General features: G+C 40.9%; 1 protein-coding gene across 6 annotated transcripts in view; it reads left to right on the top strand.

Annotated features, from left to right (window-relative positions):
- Nucleotides 1-27,693, top strand: part of IL1RAPL1 (interleukin 1 receptor accessory protein like 1) — a 676,350-nt gene that overhangs the window by 333,264 nt on the left and 315,393 nt on the right. For all 6 annotated transcript variants that reach the window (XM_081858879.1, XM_081858875.1, XM_081858874.1 and 3 more), the window contains one exon: nucleotides 8,936-9,215. In XM_081858879.1, coding sequence (XP_081715005.1) covers nucleotides 8,936-9,215 — 280 coding nt within the window. The remainder of the gene's footprint in view (nucleotides 1-8,935; nucleotides 9,216-27,693) is intronic.

Here is a 27,693-nt window from a genome sequence, read left to right as displayed (position 1 = left end):
ATAGTGGGTTTGTACGAAGAAGAAAATTATTACACCTGAAGAGAGGAGGTGAGGGAGAGGAATGTGGAGACAGTAACATTTGACACATTCTGTGAATGTGTCATAAAAAGCACCTTTTTGTGTATGTTTGATTTTTATGGCATGTATAAGGGTTGTTTAAGGGGTTAGTTTTTCCATCTCTTATACTACCAGTTTGTTTTCTTTCAGGGGTGGGGGAGACAGAGAGACTGAATCAATTACCTGGAATTGCCAGCTATCAAATAAACAAGGTCTGGGAATTTTATAGGAGCCAAGGGAGTTTTGCATCTAATTTCTATAAATCTTGATGAGATTTGAGTACTGAACTCCATTAACCTCTTTTGAAAATCCAAGTCTGGTTTTCACATGCTCGGCTATAGCCAAAGTATTTTTTTTTTCTGTGCCTTAAAGTGTGTTTTGATTGAAACAGCCCATCTTATAATGTGTTTCCAGTAAAGATACAGCATTTATCATTAGCTTTGCCTATTGAGGTTACTTTACCAATTCACTGTATTTACCCCCATGGCATATAGCTTCCGAGTCAACTATGCAAAATTACCTATAAGCACAAAACTGTTTCATGAGGATACATAGTGCAATGTGAATTGAAAGGGAAGGGAAGAAGCTGCACATATATTTTGAACCATGAGATCTGCAGACAGCTTATTCTGAAACTACATTTCACACCAAAGTCTATTGGAACCATCCCAGAGACTCTTGATTAAGCTGAAGTATATGGATTTCTCTGATTTATTCCATCAACTTTTGCAGAGTAAGTGTTGAGCATTTCAGAGCCCTCACTTGTGGGGAATCCTAGGCCTGTAGAAGCATGTGACCTACAACTGCTTACCACGCAGTCTCTCCCTAGCTGATTCATCCTTTCCCCTCCTCGCTGCTCATATAACAGCTCTGTGTGCTACTTAGCTGTTCCCAGTGCCAATAGGGAAAGCCACACTGAAGTCTCAATAAGCCAGGATGGGGAGCCTAAAGCTCTCTATCCCCCCACACTAAGATGGGGTGTGTATGAATGGTGACTTTGAGGAGAAGATGACATGAGCGTGGAGTCCAGCAGCAAGCAAGGCACCAAGTTGGAATCTAGTGAACAGGGTTATACTAGACCCAAATCTAGTAGGTTGCAGCACACTGAACCAGATGCCATGACACAAGGAGCCATAGAATTGGAACCAGGACCTCATAGGCACCTTCTCCTGTGCTTGGATAATTGTGCTTCCCACACTACCTTGCCAGTCCAATGCAGAATTGCCTTTCTTCTGGCCACAGGATTGGCCCTTTAGAGATTTTAGTTCTTCAAAAGGGAGCAGAGCCTAGCAGAGGCAGACTGGAGATAGCGGCTCAAAAAATCTCAGTTAATGCCCAACTCTTTCTGGGAGAAGTTACTCTCTAGGAGCTCTCCGTGGTGCTGTGGGTTCCTCCCCAGAGTGCTCCAATACCAGGACCAGCTCAAGATATTTTGCTACCTGATGCAAACTAGAAAATTGTGTCCCCCTGTTGTTTGTTAAGGGTATTAGGTGAGAATGTGAATAGGGAATATCGGGCTCGGGAATCAGATACAGCCCTGATTTGTACCCTCCTTGGGTGTTTTTGACTGTTTGAAACATGTCTTTGGAATGAGAGAAGGTTCTGCGGTGGTGGGAGGGTGCTCATCTCACCCCCCCTTCCTTGCCTCCCCCAAAGTCCCCTCTTTCCATTCTGCAGACCTCCCACACCTTTGCACCATGGCTTACTAGGTGAAGACTGAAGCTGCTCTCTTGCAAAGCTTGAAGCTTGCCCACCAGGAGACAGCTGCGCACATAGTACTACAACCACTAGATCCTTTTAATATGTACTACTGGCAAGCAAGGTGTCCATCGCCTTATACTTATGAAGCAGGTTCTTCTTGCCAAAGTGTAGAACCTTACATTTGTCCCTATTGAAATTAAGTTAGTTGGGGCCCAGTTATCCAATCTGTTAAGTTCATGCTGAATCCCAATTCTGTCTTCTGCAGCATTAGCTACCCCTCCCAGCTTGGTGTCAGCTACAAATGACATAAACTAGCTTAGTTTATCCATTCGTAATGCAGCATCTCCACATATTATCTCCCTTGCCCCTCCCAAAATTTCTCTGCACGTCTGAAACAAATTCACAAATATTATTTACCTCATTTGCTAAATTACAAATCATTGTGCTAAACTTATAAAAAGAAACAATTTGTAAAATATACAAAGATGCTTCTGAACATACTAGTTTTGTTGATAGCTGGCCATGGTACAGTAGGAGTGCTAGCTGGCAATTAAGATAGGAATGAAGGATTTAAAAAATCTTTATCTTAAATACCTTTGTGTTTTATATTATTTGTAAACCAGGCATGTAAAAATTCTCATATCTTCTATGGTTTTTATTACAGCCCTTTTTACATGTTGTTTGTACAGTTTCCCTTTCTGGACTTTTGGTTTGTTTTAGTTCTCTACTTAAATTGGTAAGATATAACAGGAATTTAGATTTCTTGAGCTGTATTGGAAACTCTGGGACTTGTATTACCTCACAGAATGTAGAAATTGAATTGAAGCTCTGTTATTAAACCAGGTTGTAGCAACAGGCCCAGGAGTTAGTGGCTCAATTTTCTACTTCTCTGAATCAAATTTTCCCTTGAATCAGTGTGTGCAATTTTGAGGATGGCGGCGAGGGCCCCCTCAGAATGGGTAAATATTTGGTTCGCTGGGTCTGATCAGCAGGTAAAGCCTGCAGGGAGCTTGTTTATCCAGCAGAACGATCTCATTATGAGGACAGTGATATACTGTGGTTTACTTCATCCGCAAAAGCTATTCAAGGAAACAACTGGGTAAATGATATTCATCTTATTCCCTACATTGTGCTATTATCAGGTGCAATAACTGTTTGCAGCTTAAAACAGAGATTAGGTACTTCAGCCACTTCATTAAAAGGATCTCTGAAGTTTCATTTTTTTGAATAATTCAAGTGTTTCCTCAATTATAAAAGTAAGAAGGAAGTATGATTGGTAGTAGGAAGGTGTGGTAATGGAAATTTGGACAGAGGGAAGTTTGAGCCTAGTGAATCTATCAGTTCATCATCACTGCAACAATTTATTCCACAGATGGGACAGAAGGAGGGGAAATGGTCAGATAAAAAGAAGCTGATAAGTGTAGTGAACAATATAGTTCTTTTTTACAATTTCTAGCCACCTGACTTGCAAGTTTACTGCTCATGTGTATTATTTGCTTTTTCATCTAAGTCATTAATGAAGATTTCAAACTTGACCAGACATAGCAACCACTACAGCAAAATATAAATAGATCCTGTTTTTAGTTTTTTGCTAATCCATTCATTATTATCCTTTGAATGTTTATTCCCCCAGCCACTGCTGCATCTGCATTTATCTGGAATGGGCTTTTAGAAAACTTTTTCTCAAGTATAGTGCATATGCATGGCTACATGTAACTCATATTAATAATACATTTTAGCCACCCATTTCTATATACAGTTCTCTTGGTTAAATATGGTGCTTATAGTCTTCATAGGTACCACAGTGACCTTGATTATAATAAGTTTGGCAGGCAATTACAGATTTTTTTCATTCATTCAGTTCTGGGTGTGTAATAAGTTAAAACATAAATATGGTGAATTTACATAAATGAATGTGGTAATGAGTAGCAAAATGCTGAAATAACCACCACCACTGGTAGCACCTGTCTCTGATCACTAGCCTAAATTAAAAAAATAAAAATAAGAAAGCTCTTTTGAGAAATGTGTGTACTTTCATGTATGTCTAGGGGATGACAGAAAAGGACTAGAAAGACTAGATACAGGAACATGAGCAGTTGGCTGATAATCCATATTGCAGGCAAGCAATGAAGACCTGATAAAACATTACACTTGAATAGTGATTATCGTTTGGAACCAAGCTTTAGCCTACAAGCTTTAGCTGTTGAAAAGGTTTCATTTCAACCCTGATACAGTGCTTCAGAAAACAGAGCAGTTTGGTTTAGATTAATCTAGAAGCTTCAATTTGGCTCAGGTTCAAATCCAAATCATTATTCATTATAGGGGTACCTCTAGTTAAGTACTTAATTTGTTCTGGAGGTCCGTTCTTAACCTGAAACTGTTCTTAACCTGAAGCACCATTTTAGCTAATGGGGCCTCCCACTGCCGCCGCACCGCTGGAGCACAATTTCTGTTCTTATCCTGAAGCAAAGTTCTTAACCTGAAGCACTATTTCTGGGTTAGCAGAGTCTGTAACCTGAAGCGTATGTAACCTGAGGTACCACTGTCTATCCTAAACTTTGTGCCTTTCCTTTTGCTATTATTGGGGACATTTAAGCACAGCTATAACTCCCCACCCCCTTTGACATAATTGGATAGATTTACAACACAGTAGTCCTCCAAGAGCGGTTAAGGTCAGCCAATTTTCACATGAAGAGTCTGGGATTTGTGTGCTCCTCACCTTTCAAGTTTTTATTTTATTTTTAAAAGCAGAAGTGGGTGAAATTTGCAAGGTTGGCAGCTCCTTTTAAGGGGATAAATCCTGCAAAATTTTAGATAAATAACAACAGGGTTTTTCCTGCGGTGACAAAAATGATTTGACAAGAGTGGATGTCTAGGCATATGACACAGAAGTAGAAAGACTTGAATGTTCAGCATTTTTTTCAGCAAGTACCACTTGCAGAATTTACTAGCACCAAAAGCAAGAATAAGGTGATATATTACTGCAAAAACCCTCCCCCTAAAGTGATTGGAGAGCCCTCTCGTATTAAAAATTAGGCAAAAGAGTCATCCCTTTGCCTTCTCTCCATGCTAGAGTATATATCTTATACTGAAAGCTTGGAGGCCATCTTTCTTCTTTCTTTCTTTCTTTCTTTCTTTCTTTCTTTCTTTCTTTCTTTCTTTCTTTCTTTTTGCAGACATACTGTACTGTTATTGCTTTTTAATGTCAGAATCTATGGATTGCCCCAAATTAGTTAGGTGTCCCCTGATTTGGTTTTTAGTTCTTTGGAAGGATCTCACTTTAGGTCAGAAGTCCCAAATCCTTCAGAAAGAGCCTGATTTTGTTTCAGATATGGAATCTGCCCAATTCTGATGCACACCCCTATTGAGAATACTGCAGGATCTCCCAGAGATAAGCAGAGAGAATGGGATTTCAATTAAAAACACAGGAGAACGGATGTAACTGGCTGCTGCTTTTTCACCTTATTTTTGTGCAGGAATAACTTTCCCTCCTCTCTGCTTGCAACTCCAGATGAAAATTACATTGCCCAGGCAAGCGCATTATGTGACCCATGAGAGCAGCAAAATAACCAGACTGTACAATGGTGGTGGGATAAAATCAGGCCAGTTCTTTATTGACAGCAGCAGGCAGGGCAAGCAAGTTCTCACTGGGTGACCCGGGTGCAGATTCTAGCCAGGCAGATACCCCAACCTAAGCTTGGGAGTGCTGTGGTCAATCCTCCCCTCAGACCCCTTATGGGGGCCTCCTATACTATGTTGATCCTGCCCAATGCCATTTCCGCCCTCAAGAAACAACTTCTTTGCCTAACAAAGGAAGGTCATAATTTCATTGATGGAAAAACAAAATACCCTCAACCAAGTGCCAATCAGGTTGAAAGAAAAAAACCATTTCTGGTCCTGTTAACCAGCAACCGAAAATTGTTCAGTGAAGGCTCCAACCTGAGGATGAACGGGAAGCTGTTCCAGGGGAAACTGTCTCATATAGGCTTTTCCCTCCTCTTTGCAAGGACTCATGGGACAGCTTTTTCCCCACAAGCCCATTGCACGGACAAGATACTGGGCAAAACCACCAGGGAAAGGCATCCCACACTTTTGGGGCACGGAATGAGGCTTCTAAGGAGAAACTTAAATATAGACAAATAATGAAATGATAAAAAAAATGTTCAGCAAAATCTCTATCCTGTGTTTTTCCCCTTCAATCTTATCTTCTTGGCAGAGATTCAGAATTTAGAACAGGTAAAGGTTAGCTACATATGTCTACTACATTTGGTGTATGTAATGTATTGCCAGGTTCATAGTGGTAGAAAAAGACAGTGGTGCCTCTTGATCAGACAAGGTCTCAGGACTGACCTGGAATTATCAAGGACTGGCAGGATCCAATCATGGTTTGAAAATGTGGGGTAGCTGGGAAGCCTTCTTAGCAATTACATTTCTCTAGAAGCCGCACCTCTAGCTCAGCAGGAATGAGTTTCGGTTTGTGTGCCTAAGATTATAGATTCAGTGTTTAACACTAAGTGTAAGGTGCTTTTGATGAGACTTTTGCTATTTCTCCAAACTTGGATTCCTGATACAGTATTGCTATTATGATGATAATATTCTCTGTATTTTAGCTTTTGATATTTTGAATTTGTTGCACTTGCAACAAGCCAACCATCATAAGATTTAAAAATATTTCGCATTTCCCAGGACTCATTTGAATACTCCTTTATAGTATGTATTTTTTGAAATTTAAAAGCATGGTAAACTCATTGAACAGATTGAAAGCAAAGTGGTTTCCAACATAATAAATATGCAGATGTGGATTTTAAGTGCCACAAATAAATGGATAATCATTGAGTGTTACAGCATGATATATTATCAGCTGAGCTAACTTAAGTCTAACAGTTCTGCATAGCCAAACTTCTGTTAACCACGAATGAAAATGGATAATGGATAATAAATTCTTCCATATTTCTGAACTATGTAATTGAGGACTTAGGGACTACCTATATAACTAGGGGACAGACAATGTTCATGCTCCTTGTGCTTATGACACAAAATGTTTTTTCCCCATGTCTATGTATAATTTATGCAAGTGTTTCATCCAAAACACTTGTATGCAGCTACAAAGTGGAATATGGAATGGGCTGGAAAATTGAGTTAATCGTGAACTGTTATATGTGTTTTGAACCCGTCATCATATACACTTCATGAACAAAAGGCACATATAGATAGTTCTTTATGTATACAAGCTTCACTTTCCTAAGAACAGAGCTATCACAGCTGTTGTAGCCATCTAATGACCACTGTTCCCAAGACAAGCGTAGCCTCATGGGCCAATTTTTAGGGGTTGGCAGGGTTACCCACCTGTCAGCCACATGACACCGTTATAATGCCACATGATTGACAGGTGGGCAGCCCCACTGACTTCTCCAAATCCCTTGTGAAGGGGCTTCCAATGCGCTGGACAGCCAGCTGGCAGTCGCACCCTTGGGGGCCTGCAACAGCTTCTAAGCCTTCTCGCTGTTAATATAGCCCCTGTACTCCCATGTCAGCCTCCAGAGCCTCAAATAGGAGTGGGGGGACTGTCTTAAAACACTTGGCAAAAGTGTTATTTGCAAGCTCACCCCCTCTGCTTTTTAATATTGCTGATTAGTTGGTCTTCTTTTTAGCTGACTAACAGCCCTGCCTGTCTTGAATCTCCAGGGGCTAAAAAAAAGGCATGTTCTTAAGCCTTTTGATGCATGGCCTGGGATAACCCATGCTGGTTTCATGTTAATTGAAGATATTTGTACATTATGCAAGATAGTGAATACTCCCCGCCTTCTTTTAAAACTCCTCCCTTTTTTCTCCCTTTTTCTCATACTGACTTAAATAAAGCTGTTCTTGTAACTTGAACTCTGGAGTTGTTTAAGGTTTTGCCTAGCTGTGGGATAATGTCTATCATACTGTCTAGCATTCAGCAATGCTCTAAGGAGGCGATGGTTAACCCTTTATGGCCTGAAGCCTACATTCAACTTTGGCCAACCCCCTGGGAGCCACATACAAGTGGTTGGATTGGCCAAAATTGGATGTGGCCATTCCACGCACTCTTACTCACACAGGTGCACGGTCCATGCAGATCAGCTAAGGAGGAAGTTATTACCCTCTATCCAGTCATCAAATGGTCAAATGTTGGGTTCCACTCACTTCAGGACTGTATCTATTTTTTCCTCTTCTTTACCACTACCAAAATCAGAAGGATTTTTCAGGAGGCTTGTGGGGGAGGCGGTAGAGATCTGGCCTCCAAATTTAGAGTTAGGCCTGCCCCAAGCTTTCAAGGAGAGAAACTCAGAATTGCATATTCAGCTCTGGCTTGCTGTAAGCAAGACAGGAGTCTAGAATATTGTCCTCCCCTTTCATATCATTCTAAATAAGTAGATTAAATGGAAAGTGGTGCTCCTCAGAGTAAATAACCTGTTCTATCTCACAGGATCAGATTAGATTAGATAGTTTTAGCAGTTATAATCTTTATAAGTGTGTGTGCGTGCGCGCGCACACACATAACCACAAGGTTAACTCCTAGTAATTTTAAATACAGAAAAGTCAGATATTTCCAGTAAATTTGCTGTAGAATACCCAGTCATAATGACCTGAATAATTTATCTTGACATTTTGTTCTGCTGTGCAATTAGGCTTAACATTAATACCTCGCCTCCCCCTAACTTAGGATCTAACCTAAACTTTCCAGTTTGCAGCCATTAACTTGCCACATTTTTAAAAAGATGGGATAATTCCCTTCTTTCATTTCTGTTATTAACTTGAAGATATTTGATTAATGCTGTTCAGTGATTATGACACCCTCTGGGCTAGATGGACTCTGTTGCACATATTTCAATCAAATATTTTGTGATAATTCAGCCTAAGGATATAGTGAAGAGAAAGGATAATTTCTTACTTATCACTTAAAATATCCAGTAGGTTGATGAGATTTGCTGATTGTCCCACACTGTGGAAAATATGGCACCAATAGGGAAAGCAATTTTTGTGGTCAGTCTTGGCTGCATATTCAGTGAAACCAATCTAAAGTATTTTGCTTTGAATCAATAACTCTGGCATGACAACTTCAAAGAAGTATGATTACAAATTAAGTATGAACTGTGCTGTATATTCAGCAGTATACCACATAATTGTCTTTTCTTCTTCTTTTCTCTTTTAGCGGATGGGTGTACTGACTGGTCAGTGGATTACAAGAAGTATCAAGTCTTAGTGGGAGAACCTGTTCGTATAAAGTGTGCATTGTTTTATGGATATATAAGAGCAAATTACACCCTAGCACAAAGTGCTGGACTCAGTTTAATGTGGTACAAAAGCTCTGGACCTGGAGACTTTGAGGAGCCTATAGCTTTTGATGGAACTAGAATGAGCAAAGAGGAAGATGCCATTTGGTTTCGTCCAACAGTGCCCCAAGACAGTGGGCTTTATGCATGTGTCATAAGGTATGTGGTTTACATTTTTCAACAAGTCACAAAGGAAAGCTATATAAACATTTCTTTGTCTTTACAGCACCTGATGAATCTTATATTATCATTGAACCATGATCTTTACCTCTTTAGTATATTTACATTTATTTGCTTTATAATAGAAATTTATAATAGAAATTAATTTTATTAATTTATGTAGACCTTGGATTAGTTTGCTTCAAATATATCATCTTTGACATGTCATCATTTGGGATAGGCATAAAAGTTGTATCTATGACTTTGCTGTCCCCTGAGAAAGAAAATATTGCTTATTGGAAGTGTTAGGAAAATATTGCTTATTGGAAGGGATGGAAGAGAAATTCAGTTCAGTATGTGTTCAAAGCCAAATTTATCAAATTCACACTTTCTGAAACTATATGCAAACATAAACACACCTATCCATATTTTGCAATGCATTTCTGCAACCATGTATTAGGTGAAAGCTGTGCATAATAATTAAAACAAAATAAAAAAATTCCTTCCAGTAGCACCTTAAAGACCAACTGAGTTAGTTCTAGGTATGAGCTTTCGTGTGCATGCACACTTCTTCAGATACACTGAAACAGAAGTCACCGGACCTTTCTATATAGTGAGAAGGTGGGGAGGGGTATTACTCAGAAGGGTGGTGGGAATGGGTGATTGGCAGATAGCTGCGATGAGCCTGTTGACGACTCTTAACGACTGCAATAGGTCTAACAGGAAAAAGCAAGGGGTGAGAAGGTGAAAAATGGCTTTGTCATGTATAATGAGATAAGAATCCAATGTCTTTGTTCAAACCAGGTCTCTCCATAGTTTTAAGTTTGGTGATAAGTTGCAATTCAGCAGCTTCTCTTTCCAGTCTATTTCTGAAATTCCTTTGTAATAGAACAGCTACTTTGAGATCTTGTATAGAATGTCCTGGGAGATTGAAGTGTTCTCCTACTGGTTTTTCTGTCTTGTGGTTCCTGATGTCGGATTTATGTCCGTTTATTCTTTGGCGTAAGGTCTGGCCTGTTTGTCCAATATAGAGAGCTGAAGGACACTGTTGGCATTTTATGGCATACACAATGTTAGACGATGAGCAATTAAATAGTCCCGAGATGGTATGTGTGATGTTGTTGGGGCCAGTAATGGTGTTGTCCGGGTGTATGTGGCAGCAAAGTTGGCATCTGGGTTTATTGCAGGCTCTGGTGCCAGTGGGTTTATTGCAGGCTCTGGGTTTATTGCAGGCTCTGGTGCCATCTGGGTTTATTGCAGGCTCTGGTGCCAGTGTACCAGAGCCTGCAATAAACCCAGATGCCAACTTTGCTGCCACATACACCCGGACAACACCATTACTGGCCCCAACAACATCACACATACCATCTCGGGACTATTTAATTGCTCATCGTCTAACATTGTGTATGCCATAAAATGCCAACAGTGTCCTTCAGCTCTCTATATTGGACAAACAGGCCAGACCTTACGCCAAAGAATAAACGGACATAAATCCGACATCAGGAACCACAAGACAGAAAAACCAGTAGGAGAACACTTCAATCTCCCAGGACATTCTATACAAGATCTCAAAGTAGCTGTTCTATTACAAAGGAATTTCAGAAATAGACTGGAAAGAGAAGCTGCTGAATTGCAACTTATCACCAAACTTAAAACTATGGAGAGACCTGGTTTGAACAAAGACATTGGATTCTTATCTCATTATACATGACAAAGCCATTGTTCACCTTCTCACCCCTTGCTTTTTCCTGTTAGACCTATTGCAGTCGTTAAGAGTCGTCAACAGGCTCATCGCAGCTATCTGCCAATCACCCATTCCCACCACCCTTCTGAGTAATACCCCTCCCCACCTTCTCACTATATAGAAAGGTCCGGTGACTTCTGTTTCAGTGTATCTGAAGAAGTGTGCATGCACACGAAAGCTCATACCTAGAACTAACTCAGTTGGTCTTTAAGGTGCTACTGGAAGGAATTTTTTTATTTTGTTTTGACCATGGCAGACCAACACGGCTACCTATCTGTAACTGAAACATAATAATTAAGATATTAGTGAAAATAACATACAAAAATGCACTACATTGGATAAATTTCAAAAATGTGTGCATTAGTTAAAACTGCATATACCAATGTGTTTATTAGGGAGGGAAATCACACTAAAATGCTGATGGATTTTTTATAAAGCAAATGGCTATAAAATGTGAAAAACTGAATGGAGAATTAGAAAAATGAAAGACCGAGGGAACTGAAATTGACAAATCCTTGCATTCTCTAAGACAAGGAAATCCAGTCTGCCCTCCTCCCCCGGATTTTTGTTGTTGTTTGAAATCTGCAGAGTTTTCTACATGATGGAAATATGAATTACTAGAATATATATAGAAATCATTGCTGAAGGAAGAGCTGGTTGAACAAAAACAGTTTCTTTAACTTGCACCTTTTTATAGCCATCTTTCAGTTGCATTCTGCAATGGGACTGAGATTATCTCAGCGCCTTCTTAAATGATGCATACATGGACACAAGCAGCTCCCATACAGCGCATCACTTCTCACAGTTCTTGCTTTTGAAATGCATATTCTGCTTTTCCACTTCTTTCTGCATCGCTAAAGTGATTCATACTGAGATATATTTTCCTACCCATGGAGAAAACAGAAACCATCTGGGCTCCAACTCAGATTTTGAAAATTACCAGAGAATATAGAATTAAATTTAGAGATAGGTTAAATGATGCACATAAAAAGTGCAGGAAAAGCCTTGCAGAGAAAATGCACAGTTTATTGCTAAATGGGTTGTAACATTTTGCTTATTGCCCTTTGCAGAAAGACTGTAAAAGCTCTGATAGCTCTTCATTGACACATGTCTGTAGATATGACTCAGTTACCTGCATACTGCAAGATCCATAATAAATTACACTCCTGAAAGTGTGACTGGGAAGAAAGCACACCTGTTATAAAGATTGTCTGACTTCATAACCAGGAGTGAGAAAACCCAGAAGTGGACCGTGTAGTCTTTGTCATCTTTAGTCCTTGATACTTCTTATTGAAATGATTGCAATAGCTTCCTATTTTCTGCAGATTTCCATCTAGTCTTACCTCATTATGCACTCCATTCTCAACAATAAGTATTTTTCCTTATTATTATTATTATATCCACTTTCAGAAAGGAAGTACAACACATGAAGAGGCTGTAAAGGTCAATAATTGCTTAGACTCAAGGACATGTCTTAATGGTGTCCTACAGTAAAAGAACCATATTTACAGCGAATTTATACAGTTTATCTGTCAATTCACAATTTGTTCCCTCTTCTGAAAGTGCTGTACAATTTTGACCATTTATTTAAACAATCTATAGTCATTATAGATAAATGCTGAGCTTTTTAATTCCACATTGTGAACCATAAAAAGCATCATGCTTCTTCACCTGGTTGTGAACTGCCATGTTATTGATTGTTGGATTTCAAAACATAATTAAGAATATTAGCATGATATGTGACCTATATTTATTAGTAATAGAGATGAATATACTGACCTGTGGGCTTCTCGAAAAGCTTAAGCCGTCTGTATTTTCTAAGAGTCTGGACTCTTTAAGCGTTAGCAAATGGTTATTGCTTAAGCTATTGTGGATTGCAATTTATCAAAAGCATTAAAGTGTTGTCCTAAGTTACAGGTATATATCATGGTTGTGGGGGGATTGTAAGGAGTGATGTCAGAGGAAATAAAATGCAGGAAAAAATGCAGGACACTGATAATTTCATAATTTTCCATGATAATCCATAAAACAGTTGTTGATAACAAATGCATCCTCGCATAGGTAAGGCAATATCACATAGATTGATAGATGATAGATAGATAGATGATAGATGATAGATAGATAGATAGATAGATGATAGATAGATAGATAGATAGATGATAGATAGATAGATAGATAGATAGATAGATAGATAGATAGATAGATAGATGATAGATAGATAGATGATAGATAGATGATAGATAGATGATAGATAGATAGATAGATAGATAGATAGATAGATAGATAGATAGATAGATAGATAGACAGATAGATATAGATGATAGATAGATAGATAGATAGATAGATAGATGATAGATAGATAGATAGATACTCTGTTTTGGCTCTTCCCTATGTCTGTATCTCTGCTGTGTGGCCTGCTGTTGCTGGTGAATAGCTGTTTTAGTTAGGAGAGAAACTGTCTATCAGCAAGTGCCGGCCTACCACCCAAGGCCCATGGAAACTGTCTTTGTCCAGTATTGGTTATAGATAATTGATGATACATTTGAGCGGTTTCAGCTGAGAACTATAAATAACATGTTCTATCATTCTTCTAGGGTTGTTCTAGTAGATTATTCCTGAGTACAGTCAGGTTTTTTTTTAAAAAAAAATGTTTTTCCACTCCAACTTCATTGGGTGAATATTGTAGTTTGAAGAACGCCTGTTTGGAATTCTTAAGTTGTGAATAGATCCATTGTATCAATGGATTTTGTAGTGTGTTCTGGCTGGAAGCTCGAAACATTTATGGATGTGTACAGTCCAGAAGCAGTTGGTGGGGCGCTGCTGCTTACTTGATCTCTCGTCATAGTCATCACTCTGGCGTACTGGGAGGGGCGAGTCAGCAACATGATTGGCACAGTGTGAACACACTGGCACAGCCAATTCAGTGCTGCTGATCATATGTTTGCACTACGCCAACCTCAATGCCCATCATGCTCCTGGTTTCCCATATAAGAGGATGCTTATATGCCCAACACAGGATGAGATAACACAGTAGGATTTAGGTCCCATTTATTTTCTCCTACCTTTTCAGCCATCCTTGTTTACCTGGTATGCTGCATACTTGTGGAATCATTTGGCTCTTGTTGAGGGAAACAAATGAAAGGACCAGAGTCAAAACAGGCAGGGAAAGATTTGGCTTATGAACCTGCCACTTAAGTGAGAAATGTAAAGATACAGGATCAATCTCCAAGCTGTAACCTGTCAAAATGCCTTCAGATAAAGCTGTATTTGTGGTAGCATTAACCCCCATTTTCTCATATGAGTGGAGATATGAATACCATTCCAGGTGTGTAATAAAAAGACAGAATTCTAATAAAAGAAGACAATATTGGTACAATCCCAACCTTCTTTGTTGTAAATGCTGTAAAAAGCATTCTACTGGACAACAGATCTGGGATTTACCATGGGGAATGAATACTAACAATCGGCATTACCACAGCTGTAACTTTTTCTTATAACCCTAAGAGCATTGACATTGAGGAGATTGCTAGGGGTTCACATTAAATATAAAGCCCATTTACTTTTATGAGCCTTTTCACTGTGTGGAATAAACTGGTTTTCATTTACAGAAATTTGTCTGCATCACTAGATTGGTCACTGAAAAAATTGAAGGAGACCATTACTGAATGTAAAGACTTGCATTAGACACACTGATGAATTTAACTATTGTTTGACTAAGGTATTGTATAATGAATGTATTTTTATAGGAATTCTGCTTAGACAACTTTTATGTTTTTAGAGTGGCTCTAGCATGGTATTAGGTTTCAAATTCAAACTTTTTCCTGTTCAGTCTCGATTTAATGACTCATCAGTCTTCAGATTCTAAGGGAGAATATAGTTTACTGTAGCCAGCTACAACTCCCTATAAAATGATTATGCTTAATGAATACTCATGCTTGATGCAGGGCTTCTTTCAATGTATAGGAGCATATAGGAGTTTTATTATAACATGTGTTATAATGTGTTATAAAAATCATCCAGTTTATATTCAAGCCTGCAGTTTTTAAATATGTAACCATGGGACCTAAGCTAATTACAACAGCATTCTATGCCAAGCAGGTAGGACAACCACTTTGCTGACAATCATCTGGAGCGCTCTTATACCTGGCTAAAAAAAACCAAGTATTTAGGATTATATCAATATAGGGATGTAAAAAATGCCTTTGGGTAATGGGTATGGCCAAATCTTGTTTATTTTTATACTGATTCATAACCTCTCTAAATCATATATTGTAGCCTTAGTTGTTGATACAGATGCATCAGCTTGTCTTCCTCCTGTACCAATATGATTTTCTGGGTCAGTATGTAATATTCTTGGTCACACAACAGTGAGCTAGTTCAAAGGTAACATAAGAGAACATAAAATGAGCCTGGCTGGACAGACCAAAAGCCCATCAAGTCTAGCATCCTTCTTTCACAGTGACTAATCAGTTGTTTACAGGAAGCCCACAAACAGAACATAAGCACAGTAGCACTCTGTCACTCATATTCCCCAGCAACTGAGGCATATCCACTCTGATACCAGGTGGTAGTACATATCATGAGTAGAAGCCATTGATACCCTTAGCTGTCCTGAATTTTTCCAATTCCTTCTTAAAACCAAGTTGGTGGCCATTGCTGCATCTTGTGGGAGTGAATTGCTGTGTGAAGAAGTGCATCCTTTTGGTCTGTCCTAAATTTCCCAACATTTAGCTTCTTCTTTTTTCAAAACTAAAAAGCTAGTAGTAAAAGCTGTTCAGCAGTGGAGCAGACTCCCTCAGAGGGTGGCGGACTTTTCTTTCCTTGGTGCTTTTTAAGCAGAGGTTGGATGTCCATCTGTCATGGATGCTTTAGTTGAGATTCCTGCAGGTGGTTGGAAGAGATGACCATTCCAATTTTACGATGAGTCAGACATCACGGAAATGTGTTATTGAGTTACTTACTTGTCTGAACTTAATAACTACTAAAACGTAATGTTCAACAGTTCTTCCTTCAGATGTCTCATTAAAATTTATTGTGAATCATTCTTCCCACTTTGAAAATGAGTGCGAAGTTCAAACCGGAAATGTAAAAGTTGTCCAAAACTTAATATCAGTTTTTGTTCTTATGTCTCATGCTCCAGTGATATATTATATGACATTGTGCTTTATATGTTCCCTGTCATTTTTTAGAATTGTGTGGTGTTTAAACTTAGGTCTAAATATATAACATACAATGGTGTCTGTAATATGCTGACTAATGTTCATTCTACTATCTCAGATATCAAGGAGATGATACAATGCAGAGGTCAGTTCTAGGTAACTTTTTAAGGGGTGGGAGGAGACCAGAGTGAAGACATTGCTCTGAGGGGGTCTTGGAGCCTGATGTGATGGGCTGCAACTGCTGCCACCCCTGACTGGGTAACCAACCATTGTTGCACATCTTTCAGGTCCTCTTTAAAATGGATTCAGCTTTTGATCTGAAACTGAGTATCAGATTTCATTTTGATATTTCAGATTTCATTTTGATATTTCAGTGGTCAGTGGAGCTATCACACTTTAGCAAGATAAAATAACAAATCTACAAGCAAACAAAATGCCATATTTTTGTTAACCCATAGGTCTTACATTATTCTGCCAAATATACAACAGACATTAAGCTTCTAAGAAAGCATCTTCAAGGCAACTTTAGAGATGCAGCCTAATGAACTGTGACTATTATAATCAACACTTTCTTGCTTAGATTCAAAATTAGGCCTTCTGTTCTGCATCTCAAAAATGTTCAACTTCAGATTTTGTATGCTGTTTTAAAAAAAACAAACTATAAACAGGGTGGCAGAGATATGATGGAAGTCATACGTTTCGCAGCCAATTTTTATCAAACTCATAGGACTTGGATATATTTGAGTCTGTATTCCCCCCCCCCCTTATGCTTAACCAAGCATGAATGTGAAATTTTAAAGGATCACTTAACTGAATGCGTGCTCCTGGGCAAGAATGCCTCTGGAGTAGAGAAGAACTTTAAAGGGTGAAGAAGACTGTAGCTGTCTAGTTAAACAACACTTGTTTTATGAACATCCTTGTCTCATTGAATATTGCTTTACAGTTGTGCTATTTCTGCAGAGGAATTTGTAAGTCGGGGTCTTAAGGCAAGCCACTGCCTTCATTTTCATTTATATCAAAATGGTATTTAAGGACCATCAACAAGGTAAGTCCCAAATGAGCAGAAAAGCACTGTTGTCATGACAAACCGGCAGGAACAGCAAGAAGACTAGTAGCAAGGAGTGGGAAGGTGGGTCATGCGTAGAAAGGTTTAAAATGAGTGATGGGTTATGTGACTGGCTTTCGTCAGTGTTTCTGAGCTTTGGTGTTTTTTCCCCTTAGAATTATTTAAAAATGCAGGGTCTTTCTGGGGGTTTTTCTTGAGAAAGCTTTAAAAAACCCAAGGAAACTAGCAAAAGCCCTCCCACCCTGTACCTGAATTTATCCTTGTGAAGAGGTGGGGTAGTGACAGGAAGAGCTGCCTGCCTTGTAGGTATCATCTTTAAGGTCTCAGTGTTCATTCTTCATTGCTTGACATGAGCATGTGTCTGTGTGTGTATCCTTCCTCCCAAAGGAGTAAACATGAAGCAAACATCAATGTGTTAAAACAATAGAATAACAACAAAAATAAAACATGTTTTCATCATTTAAAAACTATATAAAACCATCCAAAATATTTAAAACATCTAAAAGCATTTTAAAGCGATCACATATCCTCACAGCTATTAATTTCAAGGTTGCAATGGCTGGTGTCTGTCGGCCATGAAAGGCCTGGATAAACAGGAATGTTTTGAACTTTGCGTGTCGAGGTCCCCAGGTCCACCCCAATAACTCACACATCACACAGAAATTTTTGTTTAAGATTTTTGGCATAATTTTGGCCACTATTAAAATACAAATTTGTGAGTGGTTGCGTAGGCATTGGTTGCGACTATCTGCCCCCACCATGGGGGACAGACTGACATTCCGCACGATGCGAAAGTCAGAATGGGGGAATACACTTGGGGGTTACGCGGAGCAGGGAACCTGCCCTCACCCCAAATGCAACCAGGAGCTCATTGCTATGGCCCGAGCCCCCTTGACAGAGTGGACAAGCAATAGTTAGCTCCCAATTCCTTTAACGGAATCCCTTGCAGCAGCAGCATTAGAGGGGCAGGCACAGCCAATCCATGCCCTTCAACTAACCAAACCATAAACCAATGCCTAACCGTGAACCTTACAAGTTGTGACGATTTGCTACGCAGTAGGCAAAAACCAAATGGCCGCAGCCAATCAGCCAGATGGACAAAATTCCTACCAGGCCCCCGCTCCACAGCAGACGACCCCATGACAGGCATAGCAAGGTCAAAGCGAACAACCCTATTCTAGGGAGGGACGGGCAATCCAATGCACGGGCGAAAAGAGGAAGCCCTAGCCTCGTGCAAGGAGTTTTACTATTTCTGGCTGTCAGTCAATAAATGGCAACATTAACTTCTTCCCAACAACAAGGGAAGCCCAATCGCATCAGTGGCCAACGATCAATTAGCCCGCCCCCCAATTTTGGAGTGTCCTGGCAGCCCCCACCGCAACACGTGCTCTCCATGAAGAAGAACACGCTTTCTCCTGGTGGTATTGAGTATTGAGGACAACAGGCACACCTCACCAGGGAAGGTGTTTCACAGAGGGAGAACCACCACCAAGAGGTTGGTATAGTTTCTTATGCCTCTTCGCTCAATTAATGTATTTGAACTACTCTGCCTATACACACAGATCTTCCTGACCATGCCTAGAAGTTTCCTTTCCTTAAAGTGAACATGGGTTGTAGTTGTGAGTCGAGGCCCCGCTCCCCGCTTTGTGATGAAATAAGACACATGGACACAGTAATTTAGGTTAATGGGCTAAAAAAAGGCCACAACTTTATTGGTTACAGAATGTGAGTGGTATTGGCTTGGGCATTGGATCCGAACAGACTATACTTGATTCCTTCCTACTCTGCAGGGAGTTACACAAGGGTTAACAACCTATAGGGGGAGCTTGTTGATGCAAATCAACTGGAAGCTTTCCTCTAGAGTCACCGGAGGGTTGTGCTATTGCCTTGCCACCACCTGGGCATCGGACAGATTCCTTTAACAGAATACCCTTCAAGGGGAGGGGTAGGTGATGGCCACAACCTACCCTCCAACACACAACGATGTTTTCAAGCCACCAAAGTCCCTGCAGAAAGGAAGCTGCAGCAGCCGCAGAAAGAAAGCCCTTTGAAACCCTCCAAACATCAGCTGTTTGAAGAGTGGGGAGGCTGCGCACGGTGAGAGCAGACAGGCTCAGGTGTTTGCCAGTTGGCACCCACAGGATAATAATAATAATAATAATAATAATAATAATAATAATAGAGGTAAAGGTACCCCTGCCCGAAAGGGCCAGTCGTGATCGACTCTAGGGTTGCGTGCTCATCTCGCTCAAGAGGCCGGGGGCCAGTGCTGTCCGGAGACACTTCCGGGTCACGTGGCCAGCGTGACGAAGCTGCATCTGGCGAGCCAGCACCAGCGCCGCACATGGAAACGCCGTTTACCTTCCCGCTAGAAAGCGGTTCCTATTTATCTACTTGCACTTAGGGGTGCTTTCGAACTGCTAGGTGGGCAGGAGCTGGGACCGAACAACAGGAGCTCACCCCGCCGCGGCGATTCAAACTGCCGACCTTACAATCATCAAGTCCTAGGCACTGAGGTTTTACCCACAGCGCCACCCGCGTCCCATAATAATAATAATAATAATATATTATTTATACCCTGCCCATCTGGCTGGGTTCCCCCAGCCACTCTGGGTGGCTTCCAACAAAACACTAAAATACAATAACCTATTAAACATTAAAAGCTTCCCTAAACAGGGCTGCCTAAACAGGATGGAGCAGGAAGGAAGGTTCCAAGGGTGCTGAAAGAAAAGCTCTGAACCAAGAAGCGCCTCGTGCACAGGAGATCTGAGCGAGATCTGTGCATGCAGGAAACAAACAGACTGAGCCACAGTCCCACACTCATTTAAAAGTGGCAAACCACGCATGCCCCCAGACAGCCGTATTGGCTGGCTGTGGGCATGACGCAGGTCAGGGACTCTTAGTGACGCAGTGGGCCATCCATCCCCACTGTGAAGCACGGGAAGCAAGACCTGCTCACAATCCCTCCCCTTGGGGAAGAGAAGAGGCTTTCCAATGCTGTCTAACTGAGGCAGAGTGAAAACTACAAGCCCCATGTAGGCCAGCTGGAAACAATCTTTCTGACCACCCATGGCTTATTGATAAGCCCTCCAAAATACCTCTTTTCTCTGGACTATCCTCCCCACCCTGCCCTGCCCCGCTGCCCGTCACCCCCCACCTCACAAGAGGAAGTCTGCTTGGTAATGATGTAAAATGGCAGGCTGGGAACACTGACCACCTTACTGGACTTTACTGGACTTGGATGAGTCAACTTGGATATAGCATTGGTTCCTAGATCATTGGGATATAGGGAGGAAATCAGTGTCACACAATGTCGATAATTCCATCATGGCAAGCATTTCAGTTTGACAGACTGATCAGTGCCCCTCTTCTTCCCCAGCACACTGTTCTGGGAGTTGTTCCAAGCCCCCAGAGCCCATTTGAGGGGCTTGGGGAACAGGATGAGGAGTGGGTGAAAGCTGATTTGCACAAGCTGACATCTTTGTGTAGGCTTCTGCTGTTGGGACTTATTAGTTGAATCCCACCCATTATTCTCTTTTATGATGTTTGCCCCCCCCCACCTTTCCCCATAAAATATGTTGTTGTGAGTCTATACATACTAACACAGGGGGGGCAGGCGGACAGGCACCCTTTTTCTTGAGGGGAAATCATCATGTGAACCTGGACTATGCCCCTCAGATAGTATGCTCGGTTTCCTTCATGTCACACTACATTATACAGTGTTTTGCAGCTGCTCCTCCATCACTCAATATGTATTTATGAATTGGTGTAGAAAAATAGCTTCACTAAAAGAAAACATAGCATTATAAGCTAGGGAATTCCTGTGATCAGAACACAAACATCTTTGCATGCGTCAAGAAGACTAATACCCATTTAGATATCAAACTCTTGGTGGCAATTTGTTTTAAGCAAAAATACAAGAGTGTGAAGTGACTGTGACCATTAACTGAAGATGTCTCTGCATTTTCTTAATTTCTAAACCCCCTTGCTGTCTGACTACATTTTTAATACCTCTGCATTTAGAAAAGTGAGATTAACACCTTTGTTGTTGAAAGAAGGGAAAAGTAAAATAATCCTACAATTTAGAAGTACAAAAGGTTATTGTAGCTTCTACTTTGCTAATTGCAGGAATTGATTCTAAGTGAGTCATATGAAACTATTTTAAATAGGCAATTAGCAGCTTCCTTTTAAAACTACCCATCTGTTCCAAGAGGTAGAAAAAAATAAAAGTAAGAAAAAAACACGGTATCTTAAAACAGCATTACTTATTGCCATTGCAGAAACTGCTGTGATTTTAGAAAGTTTTGTTTTTGTTCAAAAGAAAAGTTGCCTCCTCAGGCCTGGGTGAACACATGTTTTCAAGTGGCAACATAGGTGAAATAGTGAGAGAGCCACTTCTTCCATACTTCAGCCATACTTCTGACGGGAATTTCACAAACAGGGGACCATCGCAGAGAAGGCCTTATCTCTTATAGCCAGTGCTGGCTTCACCCAGAGGCAAGAAGGGCTTCCTCTGAAGATTTTAATATCTGGGTCAGCTGGACTGCTTTAGTCAATAAAGTTTTTCGTTAATAAGTATGTTAGCACCTACCTTATGGAATGCTCCCCTACCCATTGAGATCAGGCAGTCACCAACCATGGGCAGTGTAGGTAACCTGTTGAAGGTACACCTGTTTACCACCCCCTCCCTATACACCTGCCTACCTTCGGGCTTCCATCTCACTCCTCCACTGGTCCAGCAGGTCTCAAATGTCTACCATCATATCTAGTTTGCATTGCCACCCCTCATGAGCCAAGCAAACTGCAGCATGACGGCAGCATTTCCTGTTTATTATTTGTGTGACAAGGTCCCCAAGCCACCCCCTAAATAAATCACAATTCATGCAGAATTTTTGTTTAAGGTTTTTGGCATAATTTTGGCCACAACTTCATTAAAATACATAAATGTGAGTGGTTGCTTAGGCATCGGTTCCGACTATCTGTCCCTGTCCAGGGACAGAACTGACTTCCGGATTCCAGCAAAAGCCAGTAAGGGAAAACAATATTGGGGAGAAAATGGAGCTGAGCCCCAGGCCCTCACCTCTCCCCGCATGCTCCCAGGGGCTTACATGGCCCAAGCCCCAGACCAGGGTTTCGGACAAAAGCATGGCAATCCCCTGGATTCCTTTAATGGAATTCCCTTGCAGCAGCAGCATTGGAGGGGCAGGCACTGCCAACTACATCCCCTCCACCAACCAACAATTAACCAATGCCTAACTGCAACCTTACAAGTTGTGACAATTTGCTACGCAGTAGGCAAAAACTAAATGGCACCAGCCAATCTGCCAATGGACAATTTCCTACCAGGCCCCTGCCCCAAAAGCAGACGACCCCATGACAGGCATAGCAATGTCAAACACAACAGCCCTAAATTAGGGAGGGTGGGCAGGCAATTGGATGCACGCAGCAAAAGAGACTGAAAAAAGCTGTGTGCTAAGAATATATAACCTTCGGGCCAACCCTCTAAATGGTAACATCAAAATCTCCCCCAACAACCCAAATTGGCCCAATCACAGTCATGGCCATCCAAATGGCCCCGCCCAGTAACCAAGAGGGGGTGTGCTGTTAGACCCCACCGCAACATGTGCTCTACATGAAGGAGAACACGCTGTATAAGACTTTAATGTGGACATGGAACAGAGTGGACTCAAGAATGAACACAGGTGAAAGGGATGCAGACCAGAAATACTTGTTCATGTCTAGCGCAAAATTTTTAAATGTTTCAAGCTGAATTCAACTAATGAGTCCTCATAGCGGAAGCCAGCACAAGATATTTTGCTAGAACAAAAGATCTTTTCACCCCCTCTGCTCCCCCTGTGTGCCTCCCAGTTGGCTCTGGGTATCAGGGGAAATCCCAGAACAATGCACAGGGGAAGGAGAGGGGTGATCACTCTATCTGGCAAGCTACAATGCTTGAACTGATGTAATGATCTCCTTACTGCTACACTGAATTCCTAACATATTTTTTAAACTTTTTATAGATTTTTATTGGAATATTTTATTGTTGTGCTTTATTTTTCTGAATACCAGGTAGAGAATTTATTTTATGATGCATCTTATGAATAAGATAAATAAATCCCTCATATTTACTAATATCTATTTTCTTCCACCATGCACTGACAGCTTCTCTAAAACTTCCCTGGAAAGAAAAAAGCTTGTATACAGCACTTTTTTTTCTGATTGTTTCAACTGACCTTTAATTAAAAAAAACATTTTAGAGGCTATTTGCCCTCATCCTCCACTTTTTAGGTTATGGTAGTTACGATGTCATAAGGAAGCTCTTTTGAAGGATCTCTTAAAATATGTACATTTTAGGGCAGGCTTCCTCAAACTCAGCCCTCCAGATGTTTTGAGACTACAATTCCCATCATCCCTGACCACTGGTCCTGCTAGCTAGGGATCATGGGAGTTGTAGGCCAAAAACATCTGGAGGGCCGAGTTTGAGGAAGCCTCTTTTAGGGGAAAGGCAGCTTATCCAGGAGTCTACAAATATCAATATGGCTTCCTAGCCCAAGCCTCTGTTGGTCCTCACAACCAGCTCCCCACCCTCTTGCTACATTTAGAGAACTTCATGAAAGGGCTCTGGGTTTTTTCTAGATTGTGATGTAGTATAGTGGAAACACAAGTAAAAGCTGGAGCTTCTGCTGCTGCTGTTTTAACCTGCCCCAAACTATTATGGAAGTAACAAGACTCTGCCTCTTTCCCAAACCCTCTGGCAAGCACACAGAGATTCAGAAAGAGGGGAGTTTTGGCTAGAATATGTTAAGAACGGTGGGAGAAATGCCTGCTGTTTCGTTTGTTCTTCAAACAAATCTCTCTTGGCGGCGCAGGGGGGACTCACCTTCTTTCCAAGCCCTCTAGATGCAGTCACCAAAAAATATTTTCTGACTTGTGTGAAGCTTTGGAGAAGGACAGAAACAGCAAGAGAAATGGTTCTTTTTCTGTACCAAAGCTTGCTGCAAGATGCTTCTCCTTCCAGCTGTCCATGTTTCAAGGGGGGAACACAGCATTTTTTTTTTTTTTCTGATCTGAAGGAAGCTTTGAAGAAGATAGGAAAAGGGAGCTTTTGTGCTCCAAAGCCCTCTATAGGTAAGGAAAAGATGTTGCCTAGAGGGTTGGCTAGAGAGGCGGGTTCATTTCTCGCTCTGGAAGCTTTGGAGAAGGCAAGAAACAGCTGGAGTTTCTCCCACTCTTTCTGTCCCTTCTTCAAAGGTTCATGCAAATGTGAGAGCAGAAGCAGCAGGAGAAATGCCTGCTGTTTCTTTTCTAGGTGCTGCACAAGCGGCAGCCTCTCATATGCTCCCTTGAGTCCTTCCCACCAGGGACAAGGGACAAGTGTCTCTGGTAAGCACATGGGTGGAACTATTAATGCCTCAGTTTATGGTTACACAAACGCACACACAAACAAACACCAAACACAGCTACTTGCACATGTTTGGGAAAGTAGAGACAGGGCTTGGTCCTCAGGAAAAAGTCCTCTAAGGCAAATGAAGAAAGTGAAACCAGGCTTAAATGAGTTGAAATAAATTACATGCAGATAATATAATCATCTGAGATTCAGCAAGTTTTTCTCTCAATAACGCTCCTTTTCATTCCCCAGCGATGCATGCAACAATGGGCTTAGATTTTCATAAGCTCTTAGAAATCATTAACTATACATCATGAAGAATGTTAAAACCAGTTATCAATTGAATTTATCATTTTATAATACATAATTTTATTTCATTATGTGCACTAGTTCATACAAACTCCAATCTACCCATAACACGTTTTAGGATTAGCGTTTTGAAGCTAAATTTCTTATCAAAGAAAGCAGCAAATGAGATTTGTCTGTCTGTTGATCTGACTTTGGAAGGTATATTATTTTGTCATTTCATCTGCAGACAATGATCTCAGTACAGAGTCATACGCCTATTGAAGTGGAACTTAACTTTGTTCTAACATTGTCAAATCACTAGACTACATTTTATGTATTGGGATCAATGTTTACTGGTACGTTTGATGTTTCCAGTTGACTCAACTCATAAATTTAGAATATTATTGAGGAAACAGGTTCAGTCTTAATCATATTATTTCAAGGCATCCTGGTTTATTTCTACCAATGTATTAAAGGCTTTGAAAAACTAAAATGTTTTCCCGCTGCATGCTAAATAGGAAATATTGTGTCTGACCCAAATAAAAGTTAAAATGTCTATAAAATTCCCATGGCAACAGTGACAAATACTTTTGAATTAAAGCCCTGCTAGGTTCACTTGGAATCGGGACTTCAGTGTTCATTGTGAGTCACACTAATATAAATATAAACCATGATTCAATAATATGGGTATTTGTAAATTTTGAACAAAGATTCAAGGTAAGGGATTCAAGCTGTGAATTTCTTCTCTATGTATTTGAATATTCAGTTTTGGCAGAGACCAGAATTCCAGAAAGTAAAAGAGGGTATCCCAGGTACAGTCCAATTGTATGCCATCATCAATGGCCTATGCATCAAGTGCATATCAGAAAGGGAGGAATAATTATGACTCTATGTCTTAGACCCTTAGATCTATGTATTGTGCAGAGCTCAGAATTTTTACTAGCAAGAAAATCTATGTCTTATAAATGGCTAAAGCCATTTTGTGTAAGTCTTTCTCTGAACATGACGAAACATGGGTGAGGTTGCACTGCTATGCCTACCACGTAATGGTGGCGTGGCGGCAGCAAACAAAGCTTACTTGTTTGCCAACATTGTGTCCTCAAGCAGCTTCTGGCAGCATTTTCCTGAGTGGTAAATGGGCTTTTGTCATCTGGCCAAGAAAGCACTGCTCTCTCACACTTGGAAGCCTGCTGGAACAACTTGCAATGCAGTTTAGGACAAAATCATGCAGATTATACAGAGTTGGATGCCACAGTTAGAATAAGTGTGATGGAGTTGTCTAGAGCACTGGCTTCTCTATCTAGATCAATTTTGATGATTGCTACCTGAGGAAGTTGACAAGCTTTTTAAGGAAGTGTGGCTGACCACCTGGCTCCTTGGCGCTTGCCCAAATTGACTTCTTAGAGCTAACCATGGTGTGTGTTTGTGTGACAAAGTGGGTCCAGGGAACGATTAATGCTTCACTAGACGAGGGGAAAGTACCATCTGCCTTAGAGGAGGTGGTGGTGCTGCTGTGTGTGACCCTGCTATAGGGGCCTCTCTGCACCCAGATATGTTAAACAACTATTGTCCAATGTCAAATTTCCCCTTGTTGAGAAAGGTGCTTGAGAAAGTGGTGGCAGTTCAGTTTTAGGTATACTTGGAGGAAACTGATTACTTGAATCCATTCCAGTCTGGCTTTAGGCCTGGTCATGGAACTGAAACTGCCTAGGTCACCCTGACCAAGATAGGGAGATAATGGGTGTGTGACCCTGCTCATTCACTTTGTTTTCTTGGTGGTTTTTGATACTGTTGTCCACAGGGACCTTCTGCAGCATCTCAGATAAGTGTGAATGGTTGGCACTGTACTTCAGTGGTTCTGCTCCTACCTTCAGGGCAGCTTCCAGAAGCTAGTTACAGGAGGCTACTCTTTGGAGCCATGGGAGTTGTCCTTTGGTGACCTGCAAGATTCCACCTCCACCCCAAATGCTATATAATGTCTATATGAAACCACTGGAAGCTGTCATTAGGAGATTTGAAATGAGGTATCACCAATATGTCGATGACACTTAGCTGTTTCTTTGTTCCATCTGGGTCAATAACTTGAAGCTGATTCATGAAACAGCGGAGGTGTTATATGTCCCATAGCTTAGGGGTGCTTCTCATGTCAACCTTGTCACTGGAGGCTTAGGTGGCCTTGGTGACTAGATGTGTTTCCCCCCCAGCTCCAGCTGGTTTTCTAGTTGTATCCCCTTTTGTACAGAGATGACATGGCCACAGAACTCTGTGCTCTGATAACTTCCAGATTGTATTATTATGGGCTGCTCTTAAAAATTACTTGAAAACTTCATCTGGTCCAAAATTCAGTGACCAGATTACTGGCTGGGCTTCAGAACTCATATAACTCTTCTTTTAAAACAGCTGCACTATGGCCACTTCATTTCTGGGCCCAGTTTAAAGTGCTCATGCTAGTGTTTAAAGCTCAAAACAATTCAGGCCCCAACTGTCTGAAAGTCTGCTTCCTTCCCTAAAGACCCCCACTTTGGTGGACTGGGAGAGATGCCCTCTTGGTAGGTCTGCCAACCTCAGAAACTTGGAGTGGTGTTGGCCTGAGAGAGGACATTCTCTGTGACTGTGGAATTCTCAGCCCACAGAGGTGTATCTGGTATCTTCACTATACAGCTTTTGCCAAGTACTGAAGATATACCTCTTTGCCCTGGCCTTTGAGACCTGAGATGTATATTTTTAGGACCCATCCTATTTTGCGATTGGCAGTTGTTTTTAATTGTTTTTAATATTGTATTTGAAATAGTTGTAATCCTTCCAGTGAAGGGTGTGTAATAAGATGCAGCAGC

Source organism: Podarcis erhardii (assembly GCF_964252035.2).
Source record: "Podarcis erhardii genome assembly, chromosome: 4".
NCBI lineage: Eukaryota > Metazoa > Chordata > Lepidosauria > Squamata > Lacertidae > Podarcis > Podarcis erhardii.
The sequence above is the reverse complement of the archived record's forward strand: the minus strand, read 5'-3'. Positions and strand labels throughout refer to the sequence as shown.